Below are 22,166 nucleotides of genomic sequence, written 5' to 3'. Positions count from 1 at the left end.
GAAACCAGCATAGCAACCCATAAAATAAATACTTTAGATGCTCAGCTGATTAGACAGCAATCGAAAATACTGGCATTTAAAAAAAAACGAAACGAAGCTAAAGAAATTATTGGAGATATGGTCCAGCGTCCTAAGCATGGCGTCGGAATAATTTTAAATAAACAAATAAACAAATACGTTACGAATTTTGTTCCAATATCGGAGAGAATCATGCTCATTCAATTAAATTTATTCCCAGCAAAAACCAACATAATCCAAATATACGCACCCACAGCAGACAAATCAAACGAAGTAATAGAGGCTTTTTATTACGATTTAGGGAAAGGCCTAAGTAAGTTAAAAACCAATGAAGTAACGCTAGTTATGGGTGACTTTAACGCCAAAATCGGTAAGGGTAGTTATGGTGAAGTAGTAGGTTCATGGGGTCTGGGTGAGCGAAATGAGAGAGGAGAACGCCTACTCACATTTGCTACGGAAAAAGAGTTGGTAATCACCAATACACTCTTCAAATTACCATACAGAAGGTTGTACACATGGCGCTCACTCAGTGACACGCCAGAAAATCTCATAAGAAACCAGATTGACTATATTTTAATAAATAAAAGATTCAAAAACTCAATAACATCAGTGAAAACCTACCCTGGTGCAGATATTAAGTCAGACCATAACCCACTTGTCGCTAAGTTCCGTCTGAAATTTAAAAAAATCCACAAACCTAATCGTATAAGATACGATCTCAAATAACTAAGAAATGATGACATAAAGCAAGAAGTACGGGAATATCTGAAGAACAACGTATCTAAGTCAGAAGTAGTTAATGATGTTGACACAGAAATAAGCCACTCAGAAAACGTTGAGAAGGAAATATTAGATCAATACCTGCGACCGAAAAAGACAGAAAAGAAAAAACCATGGATGACCGACGGTATATTACAGATGATGAACAGAAGAAGAGAATCCAAGCAGAAAGACTACGTTGCATATCAATTTCTACACAAAGAGATAAAAAAGCTGTTAGAGAAGCTTAATATAGAAATCTGGAAGAACAGTGTGAAGAAATCGAAATACTGGAACGTAAACACGATTCCTTTAACCTCCACAAAAAGATCAAAGAAGCAGCAGGCATCTATAAATCAAAAAGGCCGGGACACTTAATAGACGGTCAAGTAAATCCAATAGTTGATATTGAAGAAACAAAAACAACATGGATGAACTATGTGACAACAACATTTGAAGACGATAGAAATTTCACCATCACACAAAATAAAAATGACGATACCGGACCACCTATTCTTGAAGCGGAAGTAGAAGCTGCTATAAATAACATTAAGGAGGGAAAAGCCGCAGGACCAGACGAGTTCTACTTAGAATTTTTGAAAATTATGGATAAAGACGAAGTAAAAAGACTTACCTTGATCTTCAACAATATATACCAAAGTGGAAAAATACCTTAACAGTGGCTAAGATCAACTTTTATAACAATCCCTAAAAAATCTAATGCCAAAAAATGTGAAGATTATCGAATAATAAGCCTTATGAGCCATCTCCTGAAAACTTTTTTAAAAATTATACATAAAAGAATATATAAAAAGTGTGAAGAACACATGACAAACACACAATTCGGTTTCAGGGATGCATTGGGTACTCGAGAGGCACTTTTTGCAATACAAGTTCTCTTTCAAAGATGTAAAGACGTGAATTGTGACATATATGTGTGTTTTATTGATTACCAGAAAGCGTTCGATAGAATAAAACATGACGAACTGATGAAAATATTAAATTCAATTTGGTCTAGACAGCAGAGATCGCCGTATAATAAACAATATCTATTACGAACAAACTGCAGTTGTTAGAGTTGGAGATCAGTTAACAGACGACATAAAGATAAAAAGAGGTGTGCGACAGTGATGTATATTGTCCCCATTAATGTTCAATACATATTCAGCGTGTGATGGGTAGCTCTTTCGGGGCGACAGACTCAGTAAAACACAGGTTTGAAATAAAAATAAATCTATTAATTTAGTATACACAATAAATAAAAATAAAAAGGAATTCTACGTTGTATACTGGATCCCACGATGAACGAAGTCCCCGGCGAATGTCTATAAAAGAAAAGAAATTAATTAGTATTAAAAAGAAACAAAATGGGGGAAATCGATCGCGCGCAGATTTATACTCGTTTTCGCTTCAATTCAGCGAAAGCTCCGAATATGCTCGCAAACAAAATATTTAGCTGTGCAGACCCACGGCAATGTTCAATACACAATGCCGACGGGTTCCGCCTGGCTAAGGACAGAGAGTACGATCCTCAATACGGAAATCTCTCCGTCCCGGTTGGTTCTGTGCAGATCCACGGTAATGCTCAATACGCAATATCGATGGGTTCCGCTTGGTTAGGGACAGAGTATGATCCTCAATACGGAAATGTCTCTGTCCGAAATGGCTCGCAGGTTCACTACACCGGCGAGTCAGGGAGCCTAGAGCGCTAGCTACAAGACTGTCTAATTCCGCTATTCACACGCCTTAAATAGCCGTTCTGAATCCCACTCGGCCCTCACGTTGTAGAAGTGGATGCGCAAATATTGACACTCCCACGGTTCGAACTGTTAAACGATCAAAGCATCGTTACAAGCGCACATTATGAACCTAGCGCTAGCGGACAAAAAAGACGAGGGAATACTTATAAACGGAGAACGATTGAACAACATAATATACGCTGATGATACTGTCATTTTTGCAGACAGTCTTGAAGGTCTGCAGACACTTGTCTCCAGGATGTCGTCAGCCTTACAGTGGCCATCCTACTTTCTTTCGAAGTATGGTACGTGCGACAGTCAACTGCGTACAAGTAAGAGAGGGTGGTTTTAGTTGGTAGGCAGGATAATAGATACCCGAATGCGTAGCGGTTTGGCACTGCTATCTTTAGTACTTTAAATTAAACTAAAACCTAAATTTTAGGGACTCAAAATAGAGGTAGCTTAAAAAAATTTCAAACCCCCCCCCTAAGACAAATTCTGGGTGCGCCACTGATAGAGATCCTGGTTCATATTTAGTGGTCTTTGCGCGAGAACGTTAAAAGCCTCTCTTGTTCCTATTCCTTTTCTGAATAAAAACTGGATGTCATCTACATCTTTTTCTATTTTTTTGTATAGTCTTCCATTTATTATTTTGAGAAATATCTTAAGTGTGTGACTTATTATGTAAATTGTTCTATACTGGGAGCATTATGTCGCATGTACTGACTTTGGTAGTGTTACAAACGTAGACAGCAACCAATCTTCGGGTATTATTCCTGTTGTATATACTTTGTTGAACAGATCTAAAAGTATATGCAGCATTTCTTCGTCAATTCATTTAATTAGCTCAATGGGTATCTGATCTGTGCCTACTGATTTTGCGGTCTTTGCATTTCTTGCATATTCTTGCCAAAATCTTAGTTTATCTTTGATGTCTGCAATGAGTTTATCATTATCATCTTTGAGTATCCCACAGTGTTCTTGCTTTTTCGTATGTGTTAATTCTTTTATTTTTTATGCATATTGAAGCTGTCGTATTTTTTGTTATACTCTTCTATTTCTATGCATTGATCTGTTAACCACTTTTCCTTGGCCTTTTTTATCTCTACTTTAATTCTGCTTTGTAGTTCTTGATATTTTGGTTCATTTCTCCCTTTGGCTTTTCTCCTCTTTCCCATTAATTCTAGAATTTCTGAAGTCATCCACTTCTGTTTTCTATTTTTCTTTTCAAGCTTTAAATTTTTTTCTTTAGTAATGCCTTCTGAATATTGCTCCACTTTTCATTGACATCTTCTGATGTTAAGATTTCTTCTCGTACTTCTGTTAGATTTGAGTTGACTTGTTGGATCACTTTTTGATGTATTTCTCTTTTTATTAATTTTGTATAATCAAACGTTGCTTTATTTTTAGGTATTACAATATTTTTGAGTTTTACGTGCATTCTAGCTATCAGCGGGTTATGGTCTGAGTTGGCATCTGCTCCGGGATATGCTTTTACTGTTTTAATTGAGTTTTTGTATCTATTTTTGACTAATATATAGTCTATTTGATTTTTGACTATGCGGTCTTTGTTGTATGTAGGAGATCTCCAAGTGTATCATCTTCTGTCAGGTAGTTGGAACATTGTGTTCATTATTGCAAAATGTTAATTTTGACAAAAATCCACAAGTCTATTTCCTCTTTTGTTTCTATAACCTAGTCCAAATTCCCCAACATATTCGCCAACTTTTCCTCTCTCGACTTTAAAGTCCCCATTACTACTGTAATGTTTTCTATTTTAATAGATCTTAAAATTGCGTCTAACTCCATGTAAAAATGTTCTATCTCCTCTTCATCCTTATCCGCTGTTGCTGCGCATATTTGAATTAAGTTAATTTGTTGTATGTTTGAACCATTATCACTCTCTCTCTCTCTGAGTACAGAGTGAAGCTTATAACTGATTTATTAGTTATTTATTTTCTATATAAACCAGATTTTTGTTATTGAATGGATCAGTCCTAAGCTGCATTTTATATTACACACTGTTAATAAATTATACTGTGACTTTGATTCTGGTTTTTAATTCGGAAGCCGTTTGTTAATATAACCGGTCGTACTGCAGCCAATTGGCATATTGCACATCTTCCTTTGGTGTAAACTTCTGGCTTAGATTTAAGTGTTAATGACTATTTACGTACCCGGATCGATGGCTTTCCCCCAAAGTACGTTAACGGCTCAGTTAGACTATAAATTGAAAATTTTCTGGTGTCTGCTGGGATCGAACCTGGGCTCGCTGACTTATTATGTCAGTACCTAGCCATTGATCTGTCGCGGTAACTTAATTCCCATTACAGTATGACTGTTTTTCACAGAAACATATTTCTAATTTGTTATATTAAATTGGTTAATTAATTGTTATAATAATAAAAATAATAATAAGTTAAATTAAAGCGGCTTAAAGCTTATGAAAACAAAATCAGAATAAATAACAAGATAACTTTAGAATCCATGCTAACATAATTAGATTTGTTAGAAGACTAAAAGGTATTACAAGATTTGATAGACAGAAAAATAAACATGTAAAACAACCCACAACTGGGAGAGATGAGAAACCAGCGTTTTATAACATATTTAAAAAATAAAACTATTTCTCCTTTTTACTCTGGTAAAATTTCTTTCTAGAGAAACAATTGCTCTTTTACAAAAGTGAGTGGTTAACTCCATTCATTAAATTAGTCAGTATGTGTACATCCAGAGCTAAAAATACCTTTTGTTTATCTATTTTCTAATTAAGACTGCGTCTCTTTTAAAAATGTATCTTATATTTTTAACCCAAGCGTGGTATTTGAATAGTTGTACTGCAATATCGTAAGAAAAATAACCAGAGCAGATTCTATAAGCAAACGGAAATTTTTTAAGACATAATTCCATGGAAAACAATAAATTTGTTGCTTTCGTCCCGTCTACACATCAACCTACAGAGTTCGATCATTACTGACGGGATATCGAGTTTCTGAAAATTCTAATTTTGGCGTCAGGCACTCTCAAAAATAGACGACAGCAAAAAGCTGGATACAAATTTCCTCGGCGAGGTAGGGGTAGCAGGGAAGGGAACTCTCAGTATCTGAGAGAAAAATTTGCAACAGTCAGCACTGAGTCCTTGTTGACTGCTCACATATTCCATCGTTGAGACCAGGTATTTTTCAATTTATTATTTTGCTATGTTAAGCATTTAGTGGATTACGGTGTTGTGATTACTAGAGTGAACATTTAAAGTGCTAATTTTTGTGTAAAATCCATTACCCGAGGAAAGGAGTCTGTAAGAAAACTCTAATATATAGTGTACACTTTACGGATCACCAATGAGTTACATAAAAACCTACACGCCAATAACAATTAAAGCTCTAGTTTTAACTTTATTAATGGCAATATAGAAATATTCACTTTATAGACTATTGGGCACAAAAAATAATTCAATTTGAATAAAGTATTAGGTATTTCAGAGCATCCTAAAATAATTTATTCCTTTGGATTTTTTCCAAATTATAATTTTTTAATGTCAACATTAATGCGTAGATTTATTACATTTTTTTTATTTCTGCAATTGTAGAGTTTAATACGGTTATTTCTTCTTCTTATAGTTCTTTCTACGTTTTCTTTTAATGATTTGATTAGTATAGTAAAGATGGCTACCCTTTAGTAGGTGTAGCCACCTTATTTTAGAAACTGCTAAAAATAGATAACTATTTTTGTAATCGAATAACCATGCCCACTTTTAAATCTAACTAAGAGGTGAAGCAATGCCGGAATTTTAAACTTTTTTTAGAATAGCGTAGGAGGTTTATAAAATTCGTTTACATTTATAATACATTTAAATTACCTCTCGTGTATTTATGCTTTTTATTTCTATCTTTGAAGATTTGCCTAGATGTTTGTAAATGACACTAAGAATCATTACTTTTAAACGCATGGCATATTTTTTAAACAATAGTCACGACGATTGAGGCATTTCTAGTCAAGTGTCTTTCTTATTTACATCTATCATCGTATTTACATCAACAGTTACCTTAGGTAAAGTATATATGTATATACGGTCAATATTTCTTTATGGAGTCGAGACATGAACGCTAAATACCATGAGCTTAAATAAACTAGAAGCCTTTGAGATCTGGTTTTATCAATCATCTATATAAAACACAAAAAATAAGTTACTTGGGACATGTTTTGAGATACGAAAAATAATACATGTCGATATTAATTACAGAAAGTAAAATGAAAATAGCTTTAATGTAAACCCTACAATTAAAAAAAAAAACACAGACATCTATTCTACACTTTTAAAAGCTTACAAGTAGCAGAAGACGTTCTTCAGGGTAATTGGTAATCTTCAATTGTGGAAACAGCACTCGAAGAAGAAGAAACACTTATTTTATTTGTTACTGAATTTCCCAATTTCCATTATGAAATTTTTGTTTTTTGTTTTATTACAAAAAATTTAAATAGTTATTTTACACGTAGGTATGTATGTATAAACTTAAGAACCAATATATAAGGCCTCTTCTGATCCTCTTTTTTGAAATTTCACCGTTATATTATATTATTATTCCAAAAGCCTTGTTCTTTATTGATACAATTTCTTCTATTCCATTCTATTTTATACAACTCTGATTCGGTTTTTGGTATTTTGTTTAACATTACGATTGATGACAAAGTTATAGAAAACAAAACGGGAATTTCGGTTTCTTTAGGGGAGTTAATTTGAACAGGTATTCCATTACATTCCAATTTGTTTTGATTTCTTATTTTTTTTTTTTGTCTTTTATTATGATGGTAATTTAAAGGCCAAGATTCCGATAAATTTTGGCTCTTATACATTTAAAATAGAGATACGCTCTTTTAACTTCTCTTGCATATTTACTGGAACATGTAGACTCCATTTGTTGGTACATCACTGTATAGATTACCTTTATAGTTTATTCCAATCCTTATTATATTCTGTCCTCTTTTTTTTTTCAATAACTCTTTCAAACTCTTTCAAAACAAGAACTCGTTCAAATATGAATTATTAAAAATCTTTTATAAACTCACTCCATATATGTAGATAATAATCGTCTTTATATCGTCATTATAATCGTCTAATTTCTGAAGAGACTACTATATTGGAAATTAAATTGGGGTAACTACTTTAAAAAGAAAGTTATTGATGAATGTATTGATTTTCGAGGCACAAATTAAGAAAATTAAAAGTTTTACCAGAAGAATATCTGTATAACTTAATAAAATAACTCAATAATAAAATATATTCAAACAAAATAACTAAAAGGATACAATTTTTTTAAATAATTCAGAAACAAATTAGAATGTTAATGGTACTCTGTATAATAATCAAAATCACACACAAAAAACGTTAAGTAAAAGTATTTGTTAATAGTTTCGCTTAAGTCATTCTGAAAATGTAAAGATTTTTAGGGAAGTGAACAATGACCGTTAGTAAAGAATATAACAAGAAGAAATACCTATTAGTAATAGGAATATCATAAAATTGTAAGATATTTTATAAAAAACTTGAGGCTTCAGATTGATTTTAAGGTTTTAAATATATTATCTGCTAATCAAGAAATAATTAAAGTTTTATTATATTATAAAATATAAATTTTTTGAGAATTATTAAGTAATTCGATAGTAAACGTCTTGCATACGAGAAACCAAATTCGGCGATGGGAAAACAGAGTACAGCTATTTTGGATTTGGGCCAAAACTTGCTATTTTTAACTCAAATGATACGCGCACGCCATTGTATAAAAATAGATTGTATAAAAATAATCCAGTGTCGTGCTCTTTTGATTTAATTCTATTATTTTATTTGCATTTTTATTTAGTAATTTTACTAATTGAATTTTGTACGGTTTTTCAGAACAACTACAAAAACTTCCAACATGGCGGACGATGAGGTTAGGTATGTATTCAAAATATTTTGTATATGATCGGAAAATATTTTGTAAATATTTAAACAATTTACATCATTTTAGTCAGCATAGATAAAATTTTGACATTTTTAATAACTATTTATATATTTATCTTTTGAAAGAATTTCTTTTTATTCCTAATTGTCCTACTTTTATTTTAAACCTCAAATTCATCCACAACGAGAAAATTTCTACCGGTAATATGTTCCAGTTTATTTGATTATCCTACACCACCTTTCATTATTTCATTTTGCTACTTTTATTTTTTAGCCGTCTTTCTATATTATGTCTTCGTTCGTTTTCATATAAAGTTACAGTATGTAGTAATTAGGATTTTATATGTTAAAACGTTGCCTAACTTCTTCAGACAACCTGTACATCCATGCAGGTGTATCAAGTTTTAACATGTGATTCGCCTAAAATAAAGAAGAAAGAATAAGAAACCATTGCCAATATTGTAGTTTTTAAATAGTTCCTCTTTTTTTATAAATTATTTTAATTCTCGTATATTTTCATTAATATTTGTATTTTTTATTTGAATTATTCTTTCGGTTATTCTGCATTGTTGATTTCAGCAGCTGATATGTTTTCTTCTATTAGTGTAGTGCAGATATTGTGGATTTTCTTCTTAAACACTATGCTCTGTATCCATATAAATAAATGTAACTAATTATAAAGATCTTTAATGTTGACACAAACGGAGGTAAACACAATGAAAGCATTAAAAGTTTGTAACAACCAAAAAGGACGTAAAATTAAAATTAAACACAAATAAGTACCATACGCGAAGTACAGAAATATGACATTACAATCAGATACCAAAAATTTAGAGAAATCTAGGACACGAAGTCAATTGAAGAAAATTAGTAGAAATGGGAGTTGAATTGTATTGTTCTTTCCTAAATCTGAAGCACTTCTTCCTTGGAAAGTTTGCTATCAAGTAGTGGCTTATATATTCATTGATGATTTTTAAAATTTCTTTTTTAATATATATTTATCACACGTCTGAAAGCATAGTTAGTACATTAACAAGTCATAAGTCAAAGGCTTGGTCTCTTTCTCTGACAACAGGTATTAATTAAATCGAAAATTTCACAATAAAGAGCTAAGTAGTCATCACGCAACTGTCTCAAATATCATAATTTCTAATGTAACGGTTAAAGAACAATAAAACAATCCTAGTTAGCTAGTAAAAGACCTGTCATTGGTTATTTGCATACATTATAATAAAAATAATACAGATTCAGATTCGTCAGTGGACGGACAGGACGAGAGTTTTACTCATGGATTTACCAAAAGTAAATCTAAAATAGCCAGATGTCCACAATAAAGTAAGGCAAAGAGGTATTGCGATTTGCATTATCCCTTTAATGGAATCATTTGTTAATAGATCAAAAAGGTTCTGGGCAAGAAGTTGATGGAAGCAGTCACAGAACTAGCCCTCATGTGCAGCTGATTAATTTGGATTTAGAGTTGCAAAATATTCCAGAATTTATATCCAGAACGGAATAATCGATTTATGCGAATGCAAGCGGTTATGCTCGAATGATTTATGCTGTATCAGGGTCCATCATTTTTGTTTTAACTAAACTTTTTATTTGTTTTTTGAAGTTGGGAGATGTTTAATTTTCAGTTTTTCGTAAAACTTAAATCTAAACCTTTTCATTGCAATATTAAATAATTATAATTCACTAAAAATTGTAATGTCTATTTTTACTGACGCAATAACTTTGAAGAATAATAATATAAATAAGTAAAAATGCCATTCATCATTCATCATCAATTAACCCTAATTTGTTTATTGTTAAACATAGGCCTCGTTTACATATTTTTATATATTTCTGTTATGCGTTTCTGCCTTCCAATTGGTCACAATTCTCTTGAGGCCATCGGTTAATCGCGTTGAGGATCTTACCTGGCTTCTTTTTTCTCCCATCGTCTCCGCTCAATTTTTACAACATGTTCCGTCCATCTCCTTGTTTGTCTTTCACTCCGGTTCGCCTATGAACTTCTTCGTTTCTTAGTATATTTTTCAAGCTATTTACAAGCATTGATATCTCTTTTCTATGTGTTGTCCAACGTAGATGCATAGGTATAACGTTTAACGTTATGTGCATATAAGTATATATATATATATATATATATATATATATATATATATATATAATATATATATATATATAATATATATTATAAATATATATTATATATATATATATATAATATATATATATATATATATAATATATATTATAAATATATATACATATATATATATATATATATATATATATATATATATATATATATATATATATATAATATATATTATAAATATATATACATATATATATATATATATATATATATATATATATATATTATAGACAGGGAGAGAGTCTTCTATTTTCTGTTTTCGACCTGTAATATTATTTAGGCAGTTCTTTTCTTTGATATCTGTAAAGCATGCGCCATTTAACCATTTAATATGTATATTTCTTCATTAGCATGTCCGAAGATTTTTCATAGGATTTTTCTGTTTCAATCTCTTTCTTTCTCTCCTTCTCATGGAAAAGTATGGGAAAGACTAAGTACATCTCTTTTGATTTTATGTTTCCATACTTTATACACCATTAAACTTAACATGTCCGGTAATATTGGATATTTTTGGTTCATAATGTTTACTAATTTAAGGTTAAACTTTTTCTCCTAAAATTCTGTATGACATTTTCTTCTTTATCGTTTTTCAAAGAGGCTATCAAGAGTAGGGTTCCTTATTTTCCAAATCCTGTTACCTAATTTTTCAAATGCAACTTACAATAATAAAAAATTCTTTTTTACGTTTAATTATTTTAGACTTATGGTTTGTGTTTTTTCACAGCATTGTATTGTATATAAGCTATCATTTTGAAAACACGTTCAGTAAGTCAGTTGCGTTTTTACTTGAGTTTAAAGGGTCCATTAATATATAACAAATCATATTTAACACTGATTACTAGAAGATATATTTTTATATAATCAAACCTCGTAAACTTTTATATTTTTTTTTTAATGTACTTCTTTTATTCTTTCAGTATTACATCATGTGCAGTCACCTTTCTCGAGTTTAAAAGGTAATTATCCATTGCATGGCTAAACAAAACTATAACAATTAATTTGAACTTGTAGTTTATATTTAAGGAATCTACTTAAAAGACAAGTAGATAATAGAAAGCGCTTAAACTATAAATAAAAAAAACATATATTTCTACTATAGTTAGAAACGCTTCTTGAGCTGTCTTTTGCCTCAGTTTTTGCTGTAAAAGCATCTTAGAGAAAGGGGCTGTAGTATTATTTATACTTAGAATGTTATAAAGTATTTTAGTGTAAGTAGATTTGGTATGTGCTAACAAGAGTTTCCGTATTTGCTTTGTAATATCTGTATCATTTATAAATGTGCATTTGGTTTGTTGTTAGTCTGTAGCTGTAGATGGTAGTATAGAAAGAATAACACCAAAAAATCATTAGTTCACTTGTTTTTTAACTTTTATTTGTTTTGTTTTAAGTCGTTTTGATAAAAATATTACATTTGTATTTACATATTAAAAATATCATCTAAACGAAATGTAAAAAAATAAATAGTTAGTTATAATTTTCACTTTAAAAGATACTTTCGAAAAGGAGCTTGCCATAATAATTGGTTATATAACTAACGGTACATATATACTTATGTATGTATGTACTTCAATAAAAATCTTGAAATTTAAACTTTAACGTTAGTTATATTAGGTTTCTTTGTAAAACCAATTATTATTTTTTAATATTATTTAACCTATTCTACTTCTTTGATCCCTGTTACTGACAATAATATATTCGTGAGTTTTTAAAATCCTAATTTTTGTAGCTTAAGTATGTTTTGGAATGTAACAATAAATTACTGAAAACTTTTGTTTTCAACACTTCCACAAAATTTATTATAATTATTACTACATCTGTTTCGGCAGAGCACCTTTATCAAGTAATCTATTTTTAAAATGCGTTTACACTTTATGGTCTTCAACTTAATAAGTTGAGGAGGGGAGAACTGATTTTCTGAAGTTTTACAATCAGAATTTTGTCTATATTTTTTACTTTGTTAATTTTCATAGATTATAATAAAGATATCTTAAGTTTTTTATGTAGAATGTGAAGAATTGGAAATTGATCATTAAAAGAATTATCATGGTCTATAAGGTGAAGTGCGTACGTAAACTATATTTTTCTATTATTGAAAGCCCTTTCGTGTTCTATTATACGTTTGTTAAAATTACTACCAGTTTGACCAATGTAAGTTTTTGGGCAGTCGTCACATTTAAGTTTGTATAAACCACTGACTAAGTGATTTTTCTTTTGGCTCTTGTTGTTCTTAATATATTGGCCTTAGTTGTTGTTTGACCTGAAAGCTGGTGTTATTCCTTTATTTTTATGGACTTGGCTAGTTGTATTGATCTCTTGCCTGTATACGTTATCGAGCAGAAGGTACTGGGTTTTACATATATAGAGGCAAGATATCAACAAAACTAGCCAAACACATAAAAGAAATGAATAATACCAGTTTTCAGAGCAAACAACGATTTACAAGACCCAAAAGAAAACGCAATTACACAGTGGTGTATATAAGCTTAAATGTGGCGACTGCCCAAAAACTTATATTGGTCAAACTGGTAGAAATTTTAACAAACGTATAGCAGAACACAAACAGGCTTTCAATAATTGAAAAACAGATTCTGCATACGCATTTCACTTTGTAAACCATAATCATTATTTTATTGTCCAATTTCAAATTCTTCACATTCAAAATAAAGCCCTTAGCTATATTTATTATAATCTGTGGAAATTAACAAAAAATCAGACATAATTCTGAATGACCAACTTAAGACAAACATTTTTCCTCTTCTTAACTTATTAAGTTGAAGACTATAAAGTGTAAACGTATACCAAAAATAGATGAATTGAGAAAGGCACTCTGCCAAAACTGCCATCAAGTAACGGTCGAATGCATCACGTATTATGAAATATTTTTACTTTTATTTTTATTTTATTTTTTTTCTTCATTACGTTTATTTTAAACATTCGTTCGGTTTTGATGCTATAACTGTAAATTTATTTTGCCTTTCGAAGTAACTTTTCTTTATTCTTTCTTTTTTTGGTAATAGTTTTAAATAATACAAACTTTTTAATTAACGCGCAATAAAAATATTTAAATTATGAGTTAGAAAAGTATAATTAACTTGTTTCATATTAATTAAAAACTGTCACAAATGTATCATGTTTACGTTACTGTTAATACTATCACAACTGTGTCCAAGTACTTACATCTTTACTAATTATCGTTTTGTTTTACTTTTCAGAGAAAGAAACTGGAGGAGGCACGTAAACAACCGAAAAGAAAAATAGAAAACAAAACTAGAAGTTTTAGAGCATTTTCTTATATTTAAGTTCATTATTGATATTTATAGAATAACTATGGTATATATCTAAATACAAGTAGGTCTTGCTAACAAAGAAATTAGAAACAGTGAGAAAGACAACAGTAATTAGAAACTATTATTGTCTCGATCGAATAATTTGTGACGATTATCAATATGCACGATAGTCAACTACTAATAATATCAGAAATTACAATTTCCGATATTATTAGTTTTATTTATAATTTTTGGCATTTGTAGACAAAAGTCAAGGAATAATCTAAAATTCACTATTGCTAATAAATAACCTTTCTCCGAAGCTTTTATTGCAAGTCTTGTAAATATTGTTCTTTAAGAACTGAAAATTTAATTTTCCTTTTTGATCAGCAGATCTGAATTTTGTTCTGTTTTCTATTTTAAATATTTATGCCCAAAATGCATTTATTGATCGAACTGTTTAAATACCTAAATAGGAAAAGAAGAGGAAACAGGCCGAAATTGAACGCAAAAGGGCCGAGGTCAGGGCTCGTATGGAAGAGGCCTCAAAAGCAAAGAAGGCCAAGAAAGGTTTCATGACCCCTGAGAGAAAGAAGAAACTTAGGGTGAGTATCTATTTATAATTTATGATGAATTTGATTGTTGATTTTGAAATAAATGTTAGCTACAGCACAATTTAAGATTTGGAAAGGTACTTTATTTTTGAAATATTGCTGATGTTGACGAACTGCCATCCAAATAGTAAATGACTTTGTTCAAAGGTATTTTGCTTATTCATCTGTATTGAAAATTTTTTATATTAAGGTGTACTGCCTGTATCTCTTGGGAATATCTTTTTCTACATTCTAACTCTGCCTAATAAATTATATATTGGTGATCTTATTAAACACTTTTTTTTAGCTATTGTAATTTTTTTCCCCAGTTGCTCAATTTTCCGACGATTTATCTTCCCTTTAATTGGTTTACGTCAATTATCTTGTGATATGTAAAATATTACATCTCTTGTTATTTCTCTTATTATTACAACGTTGTTTAAATATTACTAACGTAGCGATGCTCATTTTCGTGGTACTGGTTTGTATTTATTTGCACAGGCTCACTGTTTTATATTCTTTGCCATTTGACATTTTACATTTTTACATACATTAACAAATCATACACCAACTTCAATCAGAACAACGTGAATGGTTCGTAACGTGATGGAATCTTTAGGATTCCCAACTTACCACTTTTGTGTACGCCTAGTGTCAGGGATGTTATTATATAAATAATATCTAATACACTTTCGTTCTAATAGACTCAGATTCATAATTTAAATTTCGATTCGTTCGTTTCCACTCCATTCCAATACATTCGCTTCCGCACTAATGTGCAGCCTACTTTAGTTGATAATTTCTTATTAACTTTCAACTAATTTTTATTTCGCATGGTGTTTTAATGTTTGTGTCTTTTTTAGTTACTGTTGAGAAAGAAAGCCGCTGAAGAATTAAAGAAAGAACAAGAACGCAAAGCAGCTGAAAGGAGGCGTATTATTGAAGAAAGGTGCGGTAAACCCAAACTTGTCGATGATGCAAATGAAGGTAAAGATTTTTGTTTTCTTCTATACTGATATGGAAAATTTTACAATACTATACTTTATGTACTTCCACTTTCAGATATGTATTATTTGTAGAACTATTTATGAAATTTTACAAAACACAGATAGGCAAGGTTTACTAAAAAACAACACGAGAATCTTGCAATTTTTTCATTTGTTATATTTCAAATCCCTTTAAAATTCATTTCATTAGTTAGAACCTATTAAAATATGTAACAATCGTATCTTTAAATTACCTGTCAATATTATTTCCTATTTTTATTGTACTTCTGCGGATTGCTAGCTGTTAATTGTAATTTTTGTCGATTATCGCTATCGCAATATCTTCTTCATATAGACCTATATATATATATATATATATATATATATATATATATATATATATATATATATATATATATATATATATATATATATATATATATATATATATATATATATATATATATATATATATATATATATTTATATATAATATATTTATTTATATATATATATATATATATCCAATGATTCCATTACATCCAGCTTTCTCCTTTTTTAGATCTTCTTTAATATATTAATCGTTATCAAGATATAACGTAGTCATTCTCCCTGTTTTCCTATTTATGTTACCACCAATGAAGATCCGTCTATTTGTTGACAGTTTCGATAATCCAAACTCATTGGCTAAAAAACTTTCGGACTGTTCTCCATGTACTTTAACTTCTTTTTATGATCCTTTTGTCACAAAATTACCATGAACTAATAGTAATTAATCAATTATTAGGATATTTGAAGAAAGATATTTGAAGTATTATGTCTAAGTACACACAATATTGGTTTATTTAAAACTAGTTTGTAAGTCACCAATAAAACAAAAACATTTCTACAATGTTTATACTTTAGGAAAGTTTGTTAAGTTCACACTCAAAGTGAAAACAATTGGCAGAGTATGTAGCTACGTATCGTTAAATGAACCTCTCTATTTTTAAGTCATTCGTGATAACAATCCTTAAATAGAATATATTATTTATTTTTGGGTTTATACTACACAAATTACGTACGATAACACCTACGAAAAGTTCCTATTTTAACTTAATTTTTTGTATAGAACAACTTACCAGTATATGCCAATCATATTATGACAGACTATACAAGTTGGAAGGTGAAAAGTATGATTTGGAATATCAAGTTAAAAGAAAAGACATGGAGGTTAGACGTAGTAAACGGCGATTGTTGCACGATGTTTTTTACAGGCTAGAGACAATAATGCTGCACTATGTTTTTGACTGTTTACCCGCTAAACAAAGCTATTGAGGCCAGTACTTTTATTTAAAAATAAATGTGGTGTTCGTACAAATTTAAAAGAAGTAAAGGAATAAAAACTCATAATAAAGTGTAAAATTGTTATATTAAATTAATAATGACGACGATTAAATATAACGTCCTCATCACCCTCGATTTCCACAAATACTTGTCTTAAAATTGAACTCTACTTACACAAAGATCTACATTAGGTAGATCTTTTTATGTTTGCTCTTTCATCTTAATATCTTCGATCTCACACAATATTTTCAAATAATGCTTAAAAATTACTAAATTATTTAATAACCATAATCTTAAAACGACATTCCCTTTTTGACATTTTAACAGTTTGATTTAATATCACTTCCTGATCTTTGGTAGCTTTGCCCCGACCCATTGTGTCATTTAATTTTAAGTTTAAGTATCATTTTATGTGTAAATTAAAGGCTTTTAAACCGTTTGTAAGCGTGTTTTTGCAAATTTTACAAGTAGGTTATCATGCCATATGTTTCTTATTAAGAGCCAAAATGTTACGCTTTGTAATAAATTAAAGTGGAATTACTTACTTTCAGCTAGGTATCACTGATGATGGTCCCATGAGAACAAAAACGTTGTGAAAAATGTAATCTTTTGATATTTTTCTTATTAATTTAATATAATAATTACACTAGAAGTTTATCACTTTCTTCTAGGTTTTTTTAAACTATAGTGTACAGCCAACCACTAAGAATTTACCATTTATTTTTTAAGTTAATTAAAGCATTATTTTAACAGAAACTTTCTCTTATAAAGGATTTCCAGTAATGTAAAGATTCTTATTTGTAACTTCTGATTAATTAGTTCTATAATTGCCCAATTAACTATTTTGTTTTTGTTTTAAAGATATTATATGCCGTACAGGCATGCATTTAAATCTGATTCACTTGAAAATACTAAATATATTATTAAATATCACATATTTTTGTTAAATATAGTATGTCAGCGAAGATCGTTTTCTAGTTGGAACACCTTTATTTTTACTGTATACAAACTCACTATAAAACTCTACTTTCGTTTTTTTTTCTAACCTCTATATTGATTTTTTTTTTCGTTATTTGACCTTGTGTCCGCATTATTATACTGGTACTAAATATATTAAATAAATTATAAAATACGTTTTTTTTTAAATTGGTCTCAATACTTTTGTCCTTGGTAGACAGATATATCTGCTTTTTGCTTTTTGAATTTTTAGAAGGTATATCTTGTATTTTTAAATAGTGCAGCAAGAATTTTCTTTTGATGTTCTATAGGACTTTGCAAGGGTTTACATTTTTTGTTTCTTGAGACAAGAACAAACCAAAACAGCAGAATTTTGTAATGTAAACCCTCCTTCTATTGCTTTTTGTATTTTTTCTCTGAAGCCTGCCAAAGCTAAATTTAACTCTTGTATTTTTACGACAGGTACACATGTTCGTATTTGTGAGACGATGATACGAATTTTTTTTTCAACCAATACCCGCATACAATTATTTAGATAGATATAGCTGTCATGACTGAACAATTTGACTTAGATAGTTGATTTGAACATCCAAACAATCTCAAAATTAGATCATCACTAATTTGGTTACCTAAATAGGTCGAAATATTTGGATGGATTTTTGAACAGTGTGGTAGCTTGTAAATAGCGATGATACATGATAGTACATGATACAAAATATTCTAAATGATTCATTATTTTAGCTTTTCTGTTTTTTTTAATTGTTTTTTTTTCTTATTCATTTTCTTCTGGTTTGCTGTTTTTCATTTTAGGAAACATCTGCCTTTTACCAGGAAATGCTAATGTATTTCTACTATATTATACTATTGAAGTTAATTGTATTAGAAATTTATAATTTTTGTTAGTATAATATAAGTCATGTTCCCTAGGCTAGTCATTATGTACTTTAGAAAGGAACTACAACGTTAAAAGAGTTTTATTGTTTTATACGGTCAATGAACCCCCAAATATGAAAAAATCGTGGAGTGCTACCTTTCAAGGGATGCGTTTTTAAGAAAGAGATGAATTTGTCTCTATGCACAAGGGTGCATTTTGGTCAATTCACCTTTCAATGTTATAAATAATTTTTTTTTGGCATAAATATATTCAAAACACGAATTCAAAATCACATTTTTAGAATTTTTCAAACTTTGCCACTCACATAATTTTTGAGACATTTTCGCAATAATTGTTCTATAACTCTTTTCTACGCAGTTTTAGGTATATTCAATGGTACATTAAATAAAAATAAAAATAATTACATTTAAAATGGTGTATTGTAGAAGGGTCTAGTGCTAATTTTAAACAACATACGGTTTTTCAAAGTTTTCTACTTTTAACGATTTTTGCTATTTATGGCAAAATAGTGATACAAATTTTATTTAAAAAACTTAATTTCGCACGCGTAACACATTTAAAATCATCGGTCACTTCAAGCGTTGTTTCTGAGAGAACGGTTCATTCTACAGAAAAAGTGTCAATAAACATTTTTGTTCAGCATTATTTCATCTACATTTCTTGTTTGAAACATTTTTTTCTACGGTGTACAGATTCTTGGTAAATCAATGTTTTTCGCCCCCCTCCTCTTCCAAGGGGCGGTTTTAGTGGGAAGCCCGGGGCTAGGAGTGGCAAACTTTCTTGCATCTTTTTGGAGTCCTAAAATTGACATTCCCAGCAAAATTCAGCTTATTCGTATGGTTTTTAAAGGTTCAGTAGTATTTTCATCCCTGACGACTGCGATTGGAGTATTCTTTCCTTGTAAGCTTAGATACATACAAATGTTACAAGCATCACAATTTGACCAACCACATCTTGGTTAGTGTTAGTGCTAGCCTATTTTAAATATGCTTTCTTTTTTATTTAGTAGTGCATATACTTAAATCATCATCATCATCATCCAGCCTCAAGAGTCCACTGCTGAACATAGGCCTCTTCATCATGTTTCCAACCCCGTCTATCTTGCGCCGCTCTTATCCAGTTTTTATTGAGTCTTCTTAAATCGTCAGTCCATCTTGTAGGTGGTCGAATGACGCTTCTCTTGTCTTCCCTTGCCTTTCATTCCAATAACCTCTTTGTCCATCGTCCATCTGTCATTCTGGCTATGTGTCCTGCCCATCTCCATTTTAGTCTGGCTATCTTCTCGATGATATCAGTCACTCCGGTTCTTCTCCTGATGTCTTCGTTGGTTATTCTGTCTCGCAGAATTATTCCTAACATGGACCGCTACATTCTTCTCTGCGTGAGTCTCAGTTTGGTAGCTGATTATTTTTCATTTTCTTCAGGGCGTCTTTGATTTCTGATTTTGTTATATCGGGCATTAAATCTGATCCTTGGTTTAATACCCCAGTTTTTAGTGTAATTGGAGGTTCCGTATTGTTATCTTTTTTTCTTGATCTATATAACTCTGTGTAGAACTCTTCGACTATTCTTAATATTATATTGTCTTATATTATCTTGCATATACTTAAATATACAAGAAAAAAAGTTGTAATGAGAAATTTAAAAAATAGCCGTAAAAATCGTTAAAAGTAGAACATTTTGAAGAACCGTATCTTGCTTAAAATTAGTTCTAGATCCTTTTACTATAGACCATTTCCAAGGTAATTAATTTTCTTTTAATTAAATGTACCACTTTATTTACTTAAAACTAAGTAGAAAAAAAATTATAGAACAATGTTTGCGAAAACATAGGGAAAATGGGTTTACCAGACGTTATTTTAAAGAAGAAATATGAATGTTTTCAGATATTATTAAAGTCAAAAAATAATTATTTTTGACTTTAAAAGGTGACATTTTGATAGGAAATTTCATTTTAAACACTTTTTCTGTAGATGTACGAAAACTGCATAGAATTCACCCAAATGCACCCTAGTGCTTAAAGACAAATTGGCCCCTTTGTCAAAAACCCACCCCTTTAAATGGTAAAACTACGCAGTTGTTTCATATTTTGGGGGTCCACTGACTATATGAAATATTAAAATCACTTAAACGTTGTAGGTCCTTTTAGCCCTATTTTTTTTCAGAACAATCAAAAAATGTTTAAATTAAGAAATTTGTGCAGATTTGTTTCTAAATTGGCTTGGTAGCTAATGAGTTATAGATCATAGTTATCTTTTTGGAGATTCGCCTCGACCCTATAAATAGTGTCTTATGTTTATGTTTACTATATTTATTTTAGTTGAGTTTTCTAAATCAATCCTAGCGTATATTGATTTCATTTATTTTTTTCCTTTTTTTTGTGCTTTTATTTATTTTTTCCAATTCCTTAAAGGTAAACATGTTCCTATTTATTTGAAATATATGCCAGCAGTATTAACTTTGCCACAAGCTACCACAAGCTACTGTTTACACGTATTCGGAATATTTTTAGGTAAAAGGAATGTCAAGGATATTATTTTTTTTATTATTTTACTTTTTTATACTTTTCAAAATGTAACCAAATATGCTGATTTGAAAGATTGATGTCGAAAACTTTACGAAAAACCAAAAATCACCAATCATTTCATTCTAGCCTCATTAAAACAAGTATGTGAGGGATATCACAGACGTATTGTAGACCTAGAAAATAAGAAATTTGACCTCGAAAAGGAAGTGGAATTCAGAGATTTTCAGGTAGAAAATGGAGGGCATGATGACATTTATTTGCACAAGCGTAGAGTAATATAACATCACACGTCTTATTTTTAGAGCTTTTTGCACAAAGGTGTTAAGTATCGAAGATGGAATTTTTAATTTTTGAATGAATGGCCGTTCTATAAAACACACTTTAAATAACATTTTGTGTACTCACTGGTGACAAAGAAAGTTAACATTTATAATGTTTTTGAAATTTTCGGACATTTTTCCTCACATTTTACCATGCTTATAACAAAATGGTTAATTATTAAATACATATTATTATTTAAAATTTTAAAATTATATTTTTGCTTAAAACTGTTCTAATTCATCAATTTTTCTCATCATTCATATTGCGAAAAAACTTTTTTTATAGGCTTGATATTTATTTATATATTTTCCTTAGATATAAGTATAATATCATCTGCATAAATATAATACATATATTTACATTAAGCACATATTTACATTAAGCAACAAAATTGAAAGCATTATTTGTTTGGATAAAATATTTTTAAAAAATTCGAGAGGTCCTTATGGTATTGTCTGCCTTCTTCTTTCTCTTTCCCTCTTCTTTCCTTCTTATATACGTAATTTAGTCCGTTAAATTCCGAAGCAGTTTTTATTAAGTTCTTTATCTTTTTCTCGGTCTTCTTTTGTATTTAGACCTTAAAAAAGCTTTAACTGGTATTCACTATATTTCTTATAATTTTTTTCGATCAATGGTTTTCGTTCTCTTAAATGCTCTTTTTATGGTAAGTTAGTTAG

The 22,166-nt window shown here is 30.0% G+C and overlaps 1 protein-coding gene across 14 annotated transcripts in view; it reads left to right on the top strand.

The window, feature by feature from the left end:
• Positions 1-5,571: 5,571 nt before the first annotated feature.
• The window catches only part of wupA (troponin wings up A), a 43,911-nt gene continuing 27,316 nt past the window's right edge, over positions 5,572-22,166 (top strand). For 4 of the 14 annotated variants that reach the window (XM_072525918.1, XM_072525921.1, XM_072525923.1 and 1 more), the window contains exons 1-4: positions 5,572-5,691; positions 8,410-8,446; positions 14,361-14,489; positions 15,341-15,464. In XM_072525918.1, the coding sequence (XP_072382019.1) occupies positions 8,432-8,446; positions 14,361-14,489; positions 15,341-15,464 (268 nt within the window). In that variant the 5' untranslated portion in view covers positions 5,572-5,691; positions 8,410-8,431. Of the gene's footprint in view, positions 5,692-8,409; positions 8,447-13,830; positions 13,849-14,360; positions 14,490-15,340; positions 15,465-16,574; positions 16,676-21,294; positions 21,396-22,166 lie in introns of all 14 variants that reach the window. The other 10 variants (XM_072525920.1, XM_072525924.1, XM_072525915.1 and 7 more) reach the window with 8 other exon arrangements.

Source organism: Diabrotica undecimpunctata, chromosome 3 (genome assembly GCF_040954645.1).
Source record: "Diabrotica undecimpunctata isolate CICGRU chromosome 3, icDiaUnde3, whole genome shotgun sequence".
Lineage (NCBI taxonomy): Eukaryota > Metazoa > Arthropoda > Insecta > Coleoptera > Chrysomelidae > Diabrotica > Diabrotica undecimpunctata.
This window is presented reverse-complemented; position numbering and strand designations above follow the sequence as displayed.